This window comes from Dermacentor variabilis, chromosome 3 (assembly GCF_050947875.1).
Source record: "Dermacentor variabilis isolate Ectoservices chromosome 3, ASM5094787v1, whole genome shotgun sequence".
NCBI lineage: Eukaryota > Metazoa > Arthropoda > Arachnida > Ixodida > Ixodidae > Dermacentor > Dermacentor variabilis.
Genome location: NC_134570.1, coordinates 56696245 through 56714090, shown reverse-complemented (window position 1 = coordinate 56714090; position 17846 = coordinate 56696245). Strand labels below are relative to the sequence as shown.

Sequence of the window (17846 nt, the reverse complement as noted above, 5' to 3'; positions counted from 1 at the left end):
AGTGGTCACAACGGACGTCTAAACACAGCTATAGAGCGTTAGTTTGCTTCCCTCGGTCTACATTCTTCTGTTAGGTAGACTGTGACTGTGACTTGTACCGCCTGAGACTCTGATGCGCCTATCTCTTTTTGTCTTGTTAGTCATCTTTCTCCCATCCTTATCACTTAAGATATATTTTCCTGTTTATTTTTTTTTTTTGTGTGTGTGTGTGAGGAGGCTTGCAGACCGGGCTTTCTTTTCTTCTTAGCTTCCCCCCTCCTTCTCTCTGATGAGAACGTTCTCCAACTTAGAAATATATCTTCGAAGCTCCGCGCGGTCAACTCCGTTCGCTGCACGCGCCCATACAATGCTCGTCCTTCTCCCGTGCGCTGCGATTTTCCTGGGTGCTCTTCACGACTCAAGGAAGGAAGTGAAGTTCATTCGGCCCGTTTGGGCCGTCGCGCCCCAATTACACCTCCCACGCTAGCACACGCGTGTCGTAATCGAGAACACAGATTAGGCGTTCCTCCGCGTTATCATAATTACGTAGACGATCTCGGATGCGCGGGAAGGGTCGAGCGACTATTCGAGCAACAGCCGTTGCCAGATGCGGAGCATATAGTGTCGTTATACTGGAGAACCCTATCTATAGGCACACCGCGGCAGCCGCCTTGTAGCTATAACGAACCAAGCGTGCCGATGAGGCGATTACGTTGCAACGCACGTTGTAGCGCGCGTCTTGCAATGTCTAACCCCCCCCCCCCCCCGACCCTCCTCCTCGTAATTACGGAGCCGACCTCCGACTCCTGAGAATCACCGTCTCGAACCCGGCGATAGGTAGCGTCGACCTCTGTCGAGAACACAGCTGGAGTGGGGGTCTCTATTTTCGAGGGCGCTATTTGCTGCCAGAGTTCAACGAGTTTGGTATGTACGGGGTCGTCTACGCGACGACACCGGAAAAGTGTATCGGCGCTTTCTCTTCGTCGTTACTAACTGTCGGACTGCACGACGGCTGAATTAATCGCAGGTCTTTGCACAGAGATATACTCGGCGACTCTCCCTTCGCAGCCGTCGTCGTGACTCTTCTTCGAGGGTCACGTGTGCGTGAAGTCGAATATAGAAAGACATTAAACAGCAACGTGCCCGGTTTGCTATGCTGCGCATTGATCAAGGGACAAAGAGTGAGCTGAGTAGAAGGACGAACTAGAAAAGAGAGAATAGGCTCTAGGAATTCCTGCACGCAGTGCAAACACCCGTGCACATTAGCGTGAACTCAGACGCGTTCGCTTGAGGTATGTGCTAAATAAAAAAAAATTAGATGTCGGTGCTTTACTTATACGCACTGAGCCGAGCTATGGGAGCTTCTGTGTGCAGTGGACAACAAAGCGTGTAAGGAAGAGAAATCTAGAATGAGTAACAGGAAGCGCTACAGTTTGGTCACTCTGCACTGGAAGTTGGGAGGAAGGCGCAGAAGGGGCACACTAACGCAAGTATTTGAAAAGAAACGAGGCCACTCTGGCATCATCAGTGTTGCTGAGGGCTTGCGGCGTCTTGTCGCGACCGAGAAATCCTGGCCACCAGAAAGCTCTGAAAGCTAAAGTCGAGGGTTCGCCGCCCTCTCCGCAGCTTTGGAGCAGTGCGGGAACAACAGGAGGCCGACTGTGCACGTAACAAACCCAGCTGCGGTAGCGAACGCTATTGGCTTCATGTTTCTTTGTTCTTCGTGCTTTTCTTCCTGCGCGCGCGTTTGTGTGTGTGTGTGTGTGTGTGTGTGTGTGTGTGTGTGTGTGTGTGTGTGTGTGTGTGTGTGTGTGTGTGTGTGTGTGTGTGTGTGTGTGTGTGTGTGTGTGTGTGTGTGTGTGTGTGTGTGTGTGTGTGTGTGTGTGTGTGTGTGTGTGTGTGTGTGTGTGTGTGTGTGTGTGTTCACGCGTACGCCTACTCTGTACGCGTACTGATCGGGCCCGGCGAGAAGACCAAGCGTGTCGCGAGTTAACTTGAATTTGACGTCAAGAACCCTGCGACAAATCGTCAACTTCTTTCTTTAACAAGCTCGGCATTTGCATAGCGAAATGTCAACCGCAGTTGCACATTGAACGACCTATTTATGCTCGATTTACCTTTGCCTCGCGCTCACTTTGCGTTATCGCGTGCTTCCAGCGATACGTTGCGCGAATGTCGCCTGCTTCGATTTCCGCACATTCGTGACCGATACTTTCACGCGTCCCCGCACAGCATCTGCGCAAGCGCTCGCTTCCTCCAAAGTATGCACGTTCGGTAGCGAATCTATTGGTATTCAAATACCTCCCATAATCCGCACAATAAGATAAATAAACTATTTCTGCGTGCCTGAACTGCCGATCATCATACGGCCGTCACATTTCGCTCCATTTGCGCTCAAGCAAGTCGTCCCGCTTGCACGCCGATTAGCCGCTCGTCACCAATTTGATGTCAGAGTTAAGCTTATTCAAAAGTTCTCATTGGATAATCGATGTTGAGCCGCGGCATTCCCATTGGTAGTGCGGCTGATGGTGTGGGGGACGATCTCGTTTCTTCCTCTTTCCTTACGTATTATTTTTCTCGTCCCGAAACGGTCGCATTACCTTTCTGCCTTATTTCTCTCTATATTCATGAATCGCATCTGTTGTATCGTTTTCTTTTTTTCTTAGGGGCAGTTGTATCAAGTTGCATCAAGTACAGCTCATTCTGCTTCTGTTACTACGCGTCAAGTGGTTGTGCCCCTGGGGAAATTGCTTTCGCACGAATACGGCTCTGAAGTAATCTCGTCCGATCTCACGCGCTCCCGTGTGTCCGCGTGCACTTTTCCTTTGTCACTGGCAATTAAATGCGGCGTGGCGCTCTTTTGTGTTTGTACGCGACGGGCTCATTTTTTTCCGCTTTCTCGACGTCTGCTGCGATTTTACGGGTGCGCTGTGACAGCTCCAGCCACTGTTCCCGTAACAAACCACCGAAGTTGCTCTGGCAAAGGAGTCACACGTTGCGTCTCATGTAAAGAAAGAAAGAACGAAGGAAAGAAAGAAAGAAAGGAAGAAATAAACTGAAAGAACAGGGTTTCCAGGGCGAGAGGTCCCCGGGAATACGTCTAGCGTAAAACTTGTCGATGCCATCCATGGTTCGCATAAACCGTGCAAGCACCCTTCTCCCCCTTCGCGGCACCTGAAAAGAAGAGAGTATAGCAAACAGACGTGACACTTTTTTAAACGGCGTTTTCGTTTGCGACATTGATTTCTGCTACAATTGCGACTTCTCCCGGACGTTCCCTGCACCTTCATGTGGCAGCTACGCAGCTAGCGCGGACGTGGGAACGTCGTGGGCCTTTTCTCCATTGTCATTTACACGTCTCGTTCCTTTCAGTACAGGGTATACCAACCGGACAGCCGCCCTGTTCAACCTTCGCGTCTTTCATATGTTGTATCTTCAATCCATTTGCCCCACAGAGGCCATGCATACACCACCTCACTGATAAAGGACACGAAGTATTTTTTTCAGTGGCTACCAAGGCACTGCAGTATCATCGGCAATGAATGTGCCGCTGCTCGTTCAGCTCATTCAGAAGACAACTGCCTGTCGATCGCGCTGTCTAGGACAGACGCTGCAAGAATGACCCGCCTACTTGCACGCCAGCCCACTACATCAGAGTAGAATGAACCACATTTTATGCACGCCCGTTTATACACCCTAGGTCCCCCCTTAAGCCTCCGACTTCAACAAGACCTCTCCGAAGAAACGCGACCTTTTAGTGTTAGCTATGGTTGGGCGTCGCGTTTGGCGAAGCCTGCGCGTTCCGCATAGGGATGGCCGACACCGCAGCATGTGGCGATTGCGGCGATGCGGAAACAGTTCGTCATGTTCTTTGCCAGTGCCCGCAGTACAGCGTGCAGAGACAATCGCTTTCCGTCGTGCTCAACCGGTTGGACGAGCAGCCTCTGTCGGAAGGAAGAATTCACGAAACATCGACGCGACTTAACGTCGTATCACAAGGCCGTGCAATCGCTACTGCGCTTCTTGAGATTTCTTCGCTTACCTGTTCTTCTTTTTCTTTTTTTTCCCTTTCTTTCCTTCTTCTTTTTTCTCGTTCCTTTCTTTTTCTTCCTCTCGCTCTTTGTCGTCTTTACAACCCCTATATTCCCCACCCCAGAACAGGGTAGTAAACCGAAAACTCGCCTCTGGTTAACCCCCTTGCCTCTCCTCCCTTTCTCCCTCTCTCCCCCTCCCGAGAAAACAGAGATGGATAGATGGAGAGAGAGAGAGAGAGAGAGAGAGAGAGAGAGAGAAAGATGAGAAAACGAAGACAGACAAAAAACATGATGCTGATGACATGAGCGTCCCTTTCAAACAGAGTAGTATCACATGCCACCGATCTTTGCCTGTAAAAACTCTGTGTTGCAGCTTATATTACTATCCTCTGTAAACATTTCAGTTCATGGCGTGTTCTTTCCTTCGCGCCACCGGCCTCCTAACCGTCGATTTATTAGTCTCCACAGCTCTCCCCCTTATTTTCCCTTATGTTTCCCCTACTCTCCATCGTGCTAATCTTACATGATGATGATGATGATGATTACGACGACGACGACGACGACGACGATGATGATGATGATGATTTGTTGGCATCCGCTTAGAAACGCTGCGGTGACAAACAGTCACCTAGCCTGATTGAACTAATAAGGTAATCTATACGCGTACATGGATGGATAGATGCTATGAGCGGCCCCTTTGTAGCGGGGTGGAGGGTCGCCCCACCAAGCTCTTCATTCTTATTATATTACCTAATGTCCTAAAAATAAGAGCTTCTCTTTGAATATCATAAATTGTTTCTTTCCCGATTTCGTTTCTTTCTGCGGAATCGCAGAGCCATACATAGGGCCTCGGAGAAGGCGCCGTATCGAGGCCAGGCAGCCTGCCGTCTCCAATATTGAAGAAAGTGGGTCGGACATGCGAAGAATGCTATCGCACTATAAAAAATAAACACAACTGTGAAACATAGCTTCTGTCGCTCTGCGATTTTGCAATAACCCGTTTCCTCCAGACAGCGACCACTAAGAGAATTATGAAGTTGTTGTGACCCATCCGCCAGCTCTATCGTGCGACGCATCGAATTGCGTCTGAGGCTGATTACAGTTCCCGGTGTCGTAAATATATCTTCGCATACGTTCCCTTTCTTCAAGTCAGGTATAATACTAATGATATTAATAAATATAGCCGATTTTGCGGGCCAATGCCACCGTCTCATTATGCGGTACTGTGAATCAATTTTCACCGCCTGGCTGTTCTTTAATGTCAGCCCAATGGGCTACCCAATCGAACCCGCGACATAGTTCTCAACAACACAACGGCCGAACCACCACTTGGAGGTTCCGGTCAAATTTTCCACTTTCTTCTTTTAAATAAAGCATCTCGGTTTGCCACAGTCCAAATGAGATACGCAGCTTCGCGAACTACGTATGTGTAAAGTCAGCAGGTTCAAAATAAGTGCAGCCGAAAAGGACATCCGCAACTGCGTCGGGCCGCGGAACCAAGACAATGACAGATGATACAGCAACTGTGCACAACGCACACGCCTGCCGCGAGCTCATTTCGTAGGCATGCATGCTTAACGTCCAGTGCACGCATCAGTCGTAATTATCACAATTTGCGTATCCGCGCTGACGTTACCGTGCGCTCGAGCATGGCGTATGTCACGCGCTATATCGAGTTCACGATGACAGCTGCATGCTCCCGACGCGCTCGCTGCGCCTACAGTATAAACGAACAGGACCGAACTTTCCTGACCTCCCCCCTCCTCCCACCTCCCCCGGCGCGGTAGCTCGGTTGCTACGGCGTTTTGCTGACACGTGATCGCTCGCTTGGTTCCCAAACGGGGTGGCCACGTGGCCGCCATTCTGTTGTCGGGACAGAACGCGAAAACAATCGGTGTATTCACGTTGCACTTGTAGCATTTGCGTAAACGTTGGAAGGACACTAACGAGAGAGATAATTTTAGCTGTATTAGAAAAGTACCCTTCTACAATACCAAAAGAAGAGGGAGGGGCGGGGGGGGGGGGGGGGAGGCTACGCCTACCGTGAGAAACGGCTTCTTGGTATAAATAAGCCCGAAAAGACGCATTACGCGAAAGGTGGCGACGCAGCCTTGAAGTTCCCGAACCCTGCAGATCGCCATGGTGTCACGGATTTCGACGTCGTCTGCTCGGGAAATAGTTAATTTCATTTCCTAAATAGGCTTCGTTGTGTTTCAACAGAGCCAAGGACTGAGCTTAGAAATTTTTCGCAACTTTTATTGAGCCACAATTCTTCGAAGCTGAATTTACACAAAAAAGACATACTTTGAAATCCGTGACGTCATACAACGAACTTGGGCTGGGCTATCGCAAATCAATCAGTTTTCGTGCACATATAATTGAGCGTAAGTGTTGCATTTCCCGCAGAAATTACGGAGGCATATCGGCTTCGGAGCATCTTCACCTAGGAAGGGTGCAATATTTACTTTGTTTTTTTGTTTTGTTTCAATCTTGTTAGCATTCATACTCGAAAGACGCACCTCTCTCCTTTGACGGTTCTTATTTTTCCCGGAGCCACGCAAATTCATGAAACGAAGTAAACCCCACCATATCGTTATAATTTTCTTTGGTAATGCTACTTTCTTGCGGCAGATTAATTGTGACCACCTGAGCTTATCCAACGTGCACCCAATGTATTTTCTTTCTTGCTTTCTTTATTTGGCCCCCATCGAAATGCGGCCGCCTCAATCGGTATTAGATCCCGCGACCTCGTGCTTTTCAGCGAAACGCCATTGCAACTAAAGCACCGCGGTGGGTCCAGAATACAGAATAGCCAGCGGTATTAAGAAATAAATAGCGTTTTCACGAGATAAACTAATTTGATCATGTCAACGCCTTGAGGAAAGCCTGCTTTCGTCGAACAGGGAAAGGCACATCGCGGCCGTTCCGTCGAAGTTTCATGCCCCTTTGCAACGTTTGTGCGCACAAAAGCCTTCACGCGTCAACGGCCGCCTACAAGCGGCGTCGTCTGGCGCCGACGCGCGCCGACGTGCGTTGTTCCGGACGCGTCTCTCCGCATTCTTTCCGAGCGAAGGCAGGCAAGCAGCAGACCGTCTCACGTCACTCGTCTCGCGTTCGACGAGCTGCTGCCGCGCCGAGTTTCACAGATTCATCATTCACCTGTCTTCGTGATGCGCTGCCGCATATCGCTCGAACACGAGGCGGCGCCGGAGCAGCCACATGCATTAACTGGTGCATGTCTAATCAGTAGAGCGCGTGAGCCGTACACAACAGTCGACGGTGCGCCTACCGCAGCAGTGTTCTGAAAACAATATGCATCTGCCGCTGCTATCGTATTTCGACGCCTGAGCCGTACACTAAAGAGCTTTCCAATTGATACCTGCGTGTTTGACCCGGCAATGCTGAGATATATTTGTCACAGTTCGCTGCAAGCGTATAAGCGCTAGCAGAGTTATGTACAGAAACGACGCCGCAAATACATAGCTCCAGTCTTTAAGTTAGGCTGAAAGAATATAGCCCGTGGGGGCGCAACAAAACTGACAAGGAACTAACCCTCGCATTTATTGAAGGACACATGCGCATTGGCTAAGACACGCGAGAAACACACAATACTTGGCATGCGCTCTCGTAGATCTGGGAAGGAGAATCATTTCATGACTAGTTGCGCACGTGTGTGAGGGTAGACTGCTACCTATAGCAGTGGTTTTCTAGCCGAACCAATAACATCAAATGCACCATCAACATATGCACCAATGTAAACATCAAACGATGCAAATTAGTGCCTCGCTTAGAGCCGTTCGGATGTCCAACCTTTCGTAGTGGCAAGGAACTCTGCATTTGCACGGCCTTTCCCGCCTTCGGGTCAGGAAGCTACACGACACTGACTTTGCTAGGGCAACCAAACCTGACCGACCGTTCACAGACACGGCCTCGAGCCACGATCCTCGTGCGCACTTCTTTCGTCTTTTCCCTGAATCATCCTTTCCGTTTCCGTTAATCCGTCTGAATTAGCAAGCCGTAACCTTGTATGCTGAATTCATGATCAGAATTCATGATCGCCGGTCAGCCTCTAGAGTCTATACAGCAGCACGTTTGTCTATGTCAATTACTCAAAGGGGACCGTGACCATCAGAAAGAAATTTACCGAAGGATAAAAATGGGTCGGAGTGCATACGGCCGAAATTACCAAATCCTGCATGGAAGCTAACCACTGTTGTTGAAAAGAAAACTGTACAATCATTGCTTTCTACCGGTGATAACATTTGGGGCAGAAACATGGAGGTTAACAAAGAAGCACGAGAGCAAGTTAAGGACTGCGAAGAGAGCACTGGAACGAGAAAAAAAATTGGAGGACGCCTTTAAGAGTGAAACACTGACAGCATTCAAAGATATCCGAGTGTTCTCACGTTTCCTGGCAACTGCAGCTTATGTAACCAGAATGTTTTCCGGGAAACGCTGGCGGCGAACACTATGCACGAAGGCGAGCTTTCTGGTAGAAACGCAGCCTCTTGCGTGGGCCAGTCCCGGAGACAGTGCGCAGCTGCGCCAAGAAATTACATAATTTTCAAGTTCCTGTTATTGTTTCGCACATTCAATATTTAAGTCTGACAATAGTTAATATAAAAGGCATGCGCTGTCGGTGTTTTGCTTCGTGACATTTGTCTGTGGGCTGTAATTCTCAGAAGTCCGAGAAATAACTTTGTCAAGAATGTAAAAAAAAAAAAAAGGTATGAGCAACTTTAGTGACAGAATGGCGTGGCAATATAATAAGCATATACAGCATGTCATGTAGCAAGGCGTGGCATATACATATGCCTAAATGTATGCGGAAGTTTTCGCTCTCGGACAACTCCGCCGACGCCGACGATGACGCCGACAGAGACACCGGACTTTCTGCGCACAGGGGCCCTTAACGATATCGCGTTAAAATGTTAGGCGTGACGTTAAGAGACAGGAAGAGAGCGGTGTTGATCAGAAGGCAAACGGAGATAGCCCGATACGTGACATAATGAGAAAAAATAATGAAGATGGGCAGGCCAAGTCATTCGTCGGGTAGATAACCGGCGGACCATATTTGAGTTTACAGATTGGGTGCCAAGGGAAGGGGGAAGCGCAGTCAAGGACGGCAGAAGATTAGCTGGGGCGGTGAAATGAGGAAATTTGCAGGCGCAGGTTGTAGTCAGCTAGCGCTAGCACCGGGCCGATTGTTCGATGGCGGGAAGAGGCCTTCGTCCTGCAGTGATGACGACAACGAACCTTGTTTGCATAACGTCCCATCGATTTTTTCGTTTTATGTGCGGCGCGCATGTGTGCGCGGTGACTGTACGCTTGTGCACGCGGTTGCTTACCATGTGCGTGCACTGGCACACGGAACCACACCTTTCCCTTCACCCACGGTGGCTAAGTGGCTATGGCGTGTCGCTGCTGTACACCATGTCGGGCTTACGCCTACCGCGGCCGAGGCGGCCACATTTCGATGGAAACGCTCGTATAACCTACATTTTACGTACACGTTAAACAACCCCACGGGGGCCGAACTAACACGGAGTCCTCTCTGCTGCTGCTTGCCTCATTATCAAATATTAATCCGGCGCGTATAAAACCCTTGAACTTTATTTATTTTTTCAGGGCTAGTTAAACTGACGCTCTCTTGGTGAACCGTTGCGCATTTCGCCTTTTTACTGTCTCTCTGCCTTTCTCATCGAAGTGGTGAGAATTTAGCTACGTGACCTAATTCTGAAGCTCGCAGTCTCCGTATAGAGCTACAAGTTGCGTCTGTATTGCTAGCGGCTGTAATTTTGTCCGTGTCCTTTGAGGGGTAAGGTCCCCTTTGGCGTCACGTGACTAACGTCTTGCGCTTCGACGACTCATTATACGGGGTGATCATCTTTAAGTTCTATTTTTTTACTTTTTAAATATACGCGTCTTGCAGATGCGTAATTCTAGTCCTTGAGCCGTATTGTTCGAAAAGGCGTACATTACTTGCCCGAAATTAACTACTTTACGCCACTTATTGAAATTTACGAATTGTAGCTGGCGAGTTTGTAAGACGCGCGCCCTCTTAGAATGGATTTCCGGAATGAGACCAGTTTGGAGATATGCGCCATCAAGCTCGCCGTGAAATAAAGCACTGCTGGTCCACTTACTTCTTTAACAAAACGCTCTTCGTGCATTTAAGCACAAAGGTAACTGGAACGCCCGTGTATTTCGTCCTACACTTCGGGAAATAATGTCTCGGTTTCATCCTGGAAATTAATTTTGAAGTGTATGCATCTAGCAAACTCACCGGCTGGCTACAATTCGTAAATTGCAATTTGTGCCGCAGTGTAATTAAGTAATAAGTTAATTTGTGATCGTTTCGGCTTCTTGGTACAGTAAAGTCCACCTCTCCGAGGAATCCAGCTCAACGACAAGAATTACGATCTCTGCCGCAGGCGATTCTTAATGTTTTCGTAAAACTTTAAAAAATGATGACCCTGTTTTAGAGGGACTGTCGGAAGAAGTGGGCGGGGAGGGGGGGGGGGGGGGACCGGCTGGCGCATTCGAGGGCTACGCGACGTCGATATAACGGCGACGAAGGGCATTTTGTCACCTTTTTCGTGAAGCCCACCACTGCCGCTGGTTTAGCAAATCAACGAGGCGATTAAATTGATATTTCCTCGAGTGCCAGGTACAGAACACGGGCACTTTAGCGGCCACGAACAGAAAAAACAAAAAAGCGACGTTGTCGATGGAGCTCGAAGAAAGGCGTCGGAGTGATTACGACAGCAGGATGAGTCAGCGCAGCAGCTGCTAGCGAGAACTGCACAAGTGGAAACGTACATGCAGCGTTCAGGAGTGAAAGGAATAAAAAAAAAAGAAAGAAGAGTAGCGCGGAAAACGGAAAAAGACTGAGGCCGGCGCCGGCTGTCATTATTAGGGCCACATCGCAAAGAAGGAGCAACACAATCCCTGTAGGTTTGTTCGCAGTCTCTCCAGAGTCTTTTCTTTTCCTCCGCGGCTCAATCGTTGGCAGCAGCTGCAACAACCTATATGCCAATACCTTGGCTGCAATCGTTCATGTTTTGAAAGCGCACGTGGTAGAAAGGAAAAAGCCATAGCGCCTATGCTCCCCTGCTATCTCTTCGTATTTTTCTGCGGGCTTCTATCGCTGATAACAGCTCTTCGCTCCAGAGAATTCGCTCGCGTAGCATTCGTTATCGGTAGTACCCAGGTCTAAGGCACCTCGTCTCTGCTGATATTAGATATAGGCGTTCAACACCGTTTTGTCTAGTGTAATATAATCCCACACAACCACACACACGCACGAACGCGTGCGCGCACGCACGGTCGCTCGCTCGCTCACTCACTCATGAATTAACCATTCACTAGAATTCAGCGTTTTCGCTAATCCCGAGCCCAGTAAACTACTGTGGCTGACTCAGCGGCATCATGCGTAAAAGAGCGACATGCTATCTCAAGTCAATACAGTGGCAGTTTTATGCGGATGGCCTTTACTTTTTTGCTTGGCGCAACTGTTCGCCGGGCCCTCGCTAGAGCTCACTCGGGCAGCCGTGCGTGCCATGAACTTGCACGTTCGACGAGTGTATACCGCGAGCACGCATCCGGTGCATGTCGGTGCTTTTCAGAAAAACACGGGCTATCCGCACGCTGAGCCGAGCCGCAGCTGTTTCCGCGATGTCCTTAACCGGTGCCACTGTGACTGTTCTGTGTGCCTCCGCACGGGCCGAGGTCACAAAACCGTGAGCGCTTCGAATCCGCGGCGATGGCATCTACACAGTCAGCTGAAGGGAGGGACGTTAGGGCCTGTGACTGCATCCGTGAGTAGAGGCCCACAAAGACGGTAGTCGTCGTTGTCATAGCTTTCTGAAGCTTTTAGTATCTTTCCCACCATTTCATTTTTTTAATTTGCTGTTAAGTATCTTTAGAAAAGACAGCTTATCGCACATAAGAGACTTGAACAAAGATTCCAGAGCGCGAGCACCGGCTTTAACTTGCATTCAAAAGCAACCTTGTCCCGTGTGCCAACTCTGTTCGTGGTTAACTCCAGAATCTAGCCTCTCCAAGAGGTTAAAGGAAGAGAGGTACTGCTCGAAGGCCATGCAGTTAACAAATGAACGACATGAACAGAAGGTGAGATGTGAACAGAAAGTGTATATGAGTTGCCAAACAACATGGTGGCAATGTTCAGCATGGCTGTGTTCTTAACATGCATAATAAAGAGCTTGCCGAGGCCTGTACTGGGGAATAATCGGTTAGACGAATGTTGGGGGCATACTGTGCACGAGGTGAGGTCGAGAATACAGCACAGCGCAACGCCAGGACAATTACGTCGACAGATGTTAAACGTTACGCTGTCGTATCCACTCGAAGAGCGAAAACTGCAGGGCTAGATAGTACGACATCGTGAACCGTATAAATGTTCGCATGCCGTGTACGTGTACGTGAACTGCGTACACCTGTGCTCCCTCTTCTTCGTGTGGGACTGGGCTAGCATAACGATGTGCACGGGTCTGTCTGTTGTAAACATTTGGCTGAGTTTTCACGATGTCGCATGACGCACGAAATATTGAGCTCCAGGACGCCTGATCTATCCTATAAATTTGCTTGCATCGCGTTAATATTCGAAGCTGTCCATCAGCATAACGTTGGACTTTGTCCTCCTTCGTCGGTTTATATCCTGCTTCATCAGTTTACCAGGAGCACCAAGTCGAATTTTACACTTATTGACCCTTGGACCATATCTTGTGTCTACCTCCGCTGTTGCCTCGACTGTGTTGCACATCAGCTGTCATCGCCGGCGGAAATCGAAGGACGCAGGCAGCTGTGCAGAGCGAAGTTCACGGGTCGTCTAGCGCTCTGTATATGTGAACCGATGAGCAAGCGCGAAATCGTTTTTGCACATAAAATACCTGAAAACAGCTTGCTTCTCTAAAAAGGCGCAATAAAAAATTGGCAGACTATTTATGCTCTCTCAATATCGCCGGCTCTTTCCCCATGAAGTCAGCCGTAGTTGGAGGAGGTATTCACTATAGATTTGTTCACGTGACGTGTGTCACAGATCCTATCGTTTCTTACTGTGCGTTCTGTAGACGCACAGTGTTTGTTTGTTTAGATAGATAGATAGATAGATAGATAGATAGATAGATAGATAGATAGATAGATAGATAGATAGATAGATAGATAGATAGATAGATAGATAGATAGATAGATAGATAGATAGATAGATAGATAGATCACCAAATGAAAGAACGTGAGGAGAAGGATATCATACTAATCATGGTCAGAAAACTTTCTTTGACGTCCAACGGAACCTTACCATGCAGGAACGTTCGCATTTCGCACTTCGAGACATAGACTAACCGTAGAGAATTCAAATGGAGCCTGTGATCTCTAGCTGAACATCCGTTCGTACACGATCAATGAACTATTTATGAATGCCTAGAGCTTATATTGCATAAAGAGAGAGAAATAACTTTACTGAATATTCATAAATTAGCAGACGATGGTCAGGCCTTTAAGTCTGAGAGCTCTCTGGTCGCACGCATCGTCTCCGATTCCATGTAAGCGGGCCAGGTACGGTCGATACTCGACGTCTAGGCGCGTGCGTTTTCCTAATCTCTTCCCTAATGCACCTTCTGCATTTTTTTTTTCTTCCGTTTGCAGTCACCGCAGAGGTGCACGACAACTCCGGCAACGCGGACAGCTTCGGCAGCAGCGCCAAGACCGAGGAGTCCAAGGGCGCCGGCGGCGGCAGCTCGTCCGACTCGAACGCCAGCACAGACGAGGGCATCTGCCAGGACGACGCGACGCTCGAGGAAGACTGCAGCGAAAAGCGCGACTCGGACGCCGCGTCCCTGACGCCGCAGAGCGCGAGGCGCAAGGCGCCTTCTCCGGACGCCGCCTCGTGCGCCTCGTCGGTGGCCGGGGGTCCCGACGACCCCGAAGAGGACGACGACATGGCCGGCCGTACCACCATCTTCCACAGCTCGCAGATGAAGTGCAAGTCGCCGCCGCCGCTGCCGCCACTGCAGCCGCAGCAGCACTCGCCGCCGCCTCAGCAGCCGGCGCATCAGCCGGTCTCAGCAGCACAGCCACCGGCTCAGCAACAGCAGCAGCAACAGCAACAACACCAACAGCAGCAGCAACAGCAGCAGCAACAGCAGCACCAACAGCAGCACCAACAGCAGCACCAACAGCAGCAAGTGCAGAACAACAGCAAGACAACTCCCTCCCCTGCCATGCTGAAGCCCGTCTCCAAGACGTCTTCTCCTCGGTCGCCGATTTGTTCCAATGGCAACGGCAGCAGCGACACGCCGAAGGTAAGTAAGGGGGTGCACGCGGCTGTACCTCCGATCACAAGCTACGAAACCCCTAATGCGAGCTCTTAATACAACGGCAGGGCTCTCAACTGCTTTGGCCGGAGTAATTGTGCGCGCCATATTTTAGTTGGTTACTGAGAGTTCGCGTGCCACATAATAGAGTACGTTCACGTCAATCTCGCGCTACTTGTGGAGTTCACTTTGCTGGGGGCTTGCTTGTCCTATAGATGCATGTCTCTCAGCAGAATGAACGCATTCTTGCAGAAAATCAGCCATTTGAAGGAACCTTAGCGGTATTGTACGAAGGCGCGCGCGCATAGCTTCCTCGTTTTTCTCATAGGAGGTCAACTGTCTGCAAGCCATTCGCGTCTGCAAGCCAGTCGCGTTACTGTCGTGTTCTTCCTCCATGTCTTTCGAGTCCCTCGTTTCTGTGCCTCGGCGTGCGATCAAGCGCCTTCTTCCCCTCTACTGAAAAAAAAAAAACGTTTTCCTCATGCCGACTATATCCGATAACATCGCACGAACATATCTATGGGAAACACATCATATGGTAAAATCGGCTTTTTATGTGGGATCATATATGTTTCATATCGGATTATAGCATATGGCAATTATGGAGCATATTGACCTTTTCAACAAGATCATTTATTTTATTTTTTGTACTTTTTTTACCTTTGTAAGTAGTTTACTCATTAGAAGGCACAAATCGTGCTTCGCCGCCATCAACCATAACTTCAATGAAAGCAATAAAGAGCGCAGTGAGCGGGTGGAGGAGTGAGCGAAAAGAGCGCCGAGTTTGCTGAATTGACAGTTTTCAGTGCATTGACGAATCCTTTTTTTTTTTTCGCAGTTTCCGTCGCAGGCGCTTCTTCGGCCCACACCCGGGTCCGCGCTGCTTCGCGACATGCCGTACGCGTCTCCCCCGCTGCGCAACAAGTGCTCCTCGCTGGCCGACCTCCTCGACGCTGACCAGCAGCACCACCAACAGCAGCAGCAGCAGTCGCAGCCCCAGACGTCGTCGGGCCACGCCACGTCGTCGCCCAGCCAGCGCCGCGGCCAAGTCAAGAAGCCTTTCGAGAACGGCATGAAGAAGGCTTCGTCCACGATGTCCCTGGTCACGCCCCCGCTTCAGCTCCCTCCCGCACCGACGCCTGCAGCCTCCGTCAGCGCCAGTGACGCGTCCCTCGCCGAACTAAGCAGCAGCAGCAGTGATTCGGACTACGAGACCATCTGCACGGTGTCCACCTACAAGGAGGACAAGCTGGTCAAGTCACTCAGGCCGGTGACGCAGGCCGCAGACACCTCTACCTCCTCCACGACCTCCACGTCATCACCCGCAACGCCTTCACCGCCTCCGCCGCCACCGCCCTTGTGTACAGCCGTGTCATCGCCCCCGCCTCCACCGCCGCTGCCCAAGAGCTTCGACATCCGGTCCACGGAGAGCACGCTACGACGACCCGGGTCGCTGGGCACCAGCAACGGCGGAGACTGCTGCCGCTCGGAGACCTCGTCGAACGCGGACGCGGACGAGACGGCGTCCTCCGTGAGCACCACGCTCAGCGAAGAGAGGACGCTACCGAGGTTGTTCGAGAGGCCCGTGCCCTTCATTCCGCCCATGTTCATGCAGCCGCCGGACTCGGACACGAACCTCAAGCCTTCCGAGTACCTCAAGACGGTGTCCAACAAGCCCAAGCCGCACCTGACAAACAAGGACTCGAAGCTCGAAAACGGCGTCGCGGCGAAGAGGCCCCTGGGAAGGGTCATCGATACTCCTCCGGCGGCTTCCGCCCATAACGCCGCCAACGCACATTCCATGACGCTGCCACTGACCACAAGCATCGCCAGTGTCGCCAAAGCGCTCAACGGACTCAACGGTCTGGGCAGCCCGCACAATGGTACCAACGGTCACGGCCTCGGGTACAACGGGCTCAGCGGTCTCAACGGATCGAAAGCAGGCAACGGAAGCCTGTGCGGCGGCAGCGTCAGCAGCGGCAGCGTGAACGGAGACGACTCGCCCACGCCCTCGCTCTGCGAAGAGAAGATTCACAGCAACGGTTCGGCTGTGAACGGCGACATCAGCAGCAGCTGCAGCACTAACAGCCTGCCGCGGTCCATTCCGTCGACGCCATGTTCCCCTCAGCCGAACGGCGGTGCTTTCTCTATCACCAAGGAGCAGCTGCAGAACGTTCAGCTCAAGAGGACGGACAAGCCAAGCACGTTGGGTGAGTCGGAAAGAGCGTCGACGAAGTGCAGTGCAGTAGTGCGGGGCACAATGGCGCGACATATTCGACCACTGTGTCTTGGCAGTTACAGATCTCCCTGTCGGTATAGGCAACGCAGCTGGCAACACCGTCAGTACCATACGACACCGATTGTATGCGGCTGTAAAATGCCTCTTTCTGAAGTTAGTTTATAACTTTCTTCTTTGTCTAGCTAGTCTGCGATCGAACCTGGCAACAAAGCATTTCCAGCGCAATCGCCTACTGGCTTAGATAACCAGGCGAGCACATGCATACTACAGTGGCTGCAACATAGAAGGATGTGGCCTTAACCTGCGTAGCCCGTGAGCAGGGACAATATTTTTTTAAAACTTGCAACGTTGTAATTGTCCAAGAGATCTTGTTTTCTTGCAGCTTCGTACTGCGGATAAATTCTAGCTTTTCATTTCATGAATCCATCTCCGTTGATGATATATGCAAAACTTATTTTCGTTAAATATTGCACGGTTATTTCGTATTTCTGGCATGACCTGCCTGCACACACTGATACTGAACTGAAAGAGAGAAAGAGATATTGAGAGAGGGGGTCAGCCCTTATTGTGGCAACAGTTCTTATCTCGAGTCGTCGATGTCGGAGAGTAAGGCGAAATAAAGATTGGTTGTCGATCGTCGAGTTGAAGCGCAATCGTCAAGCAGGTGGGCTCCCCCCCCTCCCCCCCATTTCTAGGGCTCAATGTCTTTCTACACTGCAGAAATGCTTGGCTCTCAAATTGATGTAGGGTGGACGTGATGGCACATTCGGGAGATCATTGCTAGACCCCTTCTTTTGTCTGTTAGTGTTGCTTAAGTCGCGTGTTCTTTCTTTTTCTTTTTTTTTTTTCGAAGGCAGCCAAAAATGTCTGCAAATCGAGTGCTCAAAATTGAATCTTTTTAGTTTAGAAACCGGATTATCGGGAGTGGCAGACATTAGAAAACAATTGCAAGTTGTGAGTCATAATTTTCTCGCTAATTAGTTAAATATAATTAATATATTAAATTAACGTAGCGACATGACCACAGTGACAATGTAAAATTTGGGGCGACTGCCGACGGGATCTCGTATCGGTTTTCAAATCGCGCGGAAAGTCCGTCTCCTAGGCCCTGCAGCATGAGAACGTTGCTCACTCTTTCGCTGGAAAACAAACTGTTCGCTTGAGGAGCGCAGAAAGTCACGTGCGCAGGACACGTCAGCTTCTGATGTGTTCTGACGTCGCGCGGTCTGCGCCGCTTGCAAGCCAAAGCATCTTTGCTAA

The 17846-nt window shown here is 50.2% G+C and overlaps 1 protein-coding gene across 1 annotated transcript in view; it reads left to right on the top strand.

Annotated features, from left to right (window-relative positions):
* The window catches only part of LOC142575691 (uncharacterized), a 328430-nt gene that overhangs the window by 298183 nt on the left and 12401 nt on the right, over positions 1–17846 (top strand). The window contains exons 7-8 of the mRNA XM_075685245.1: positions 13680–14335; positions 15186–16557. Coding sequence (XP_075541360.1) covers positions 13680–14335; positions 15186–16557 — 2028 coding nt within the window. The remainder of the gene's footprint in view (positions 1–13679; positions 14336–15185; positions 16558–17846) is intronic.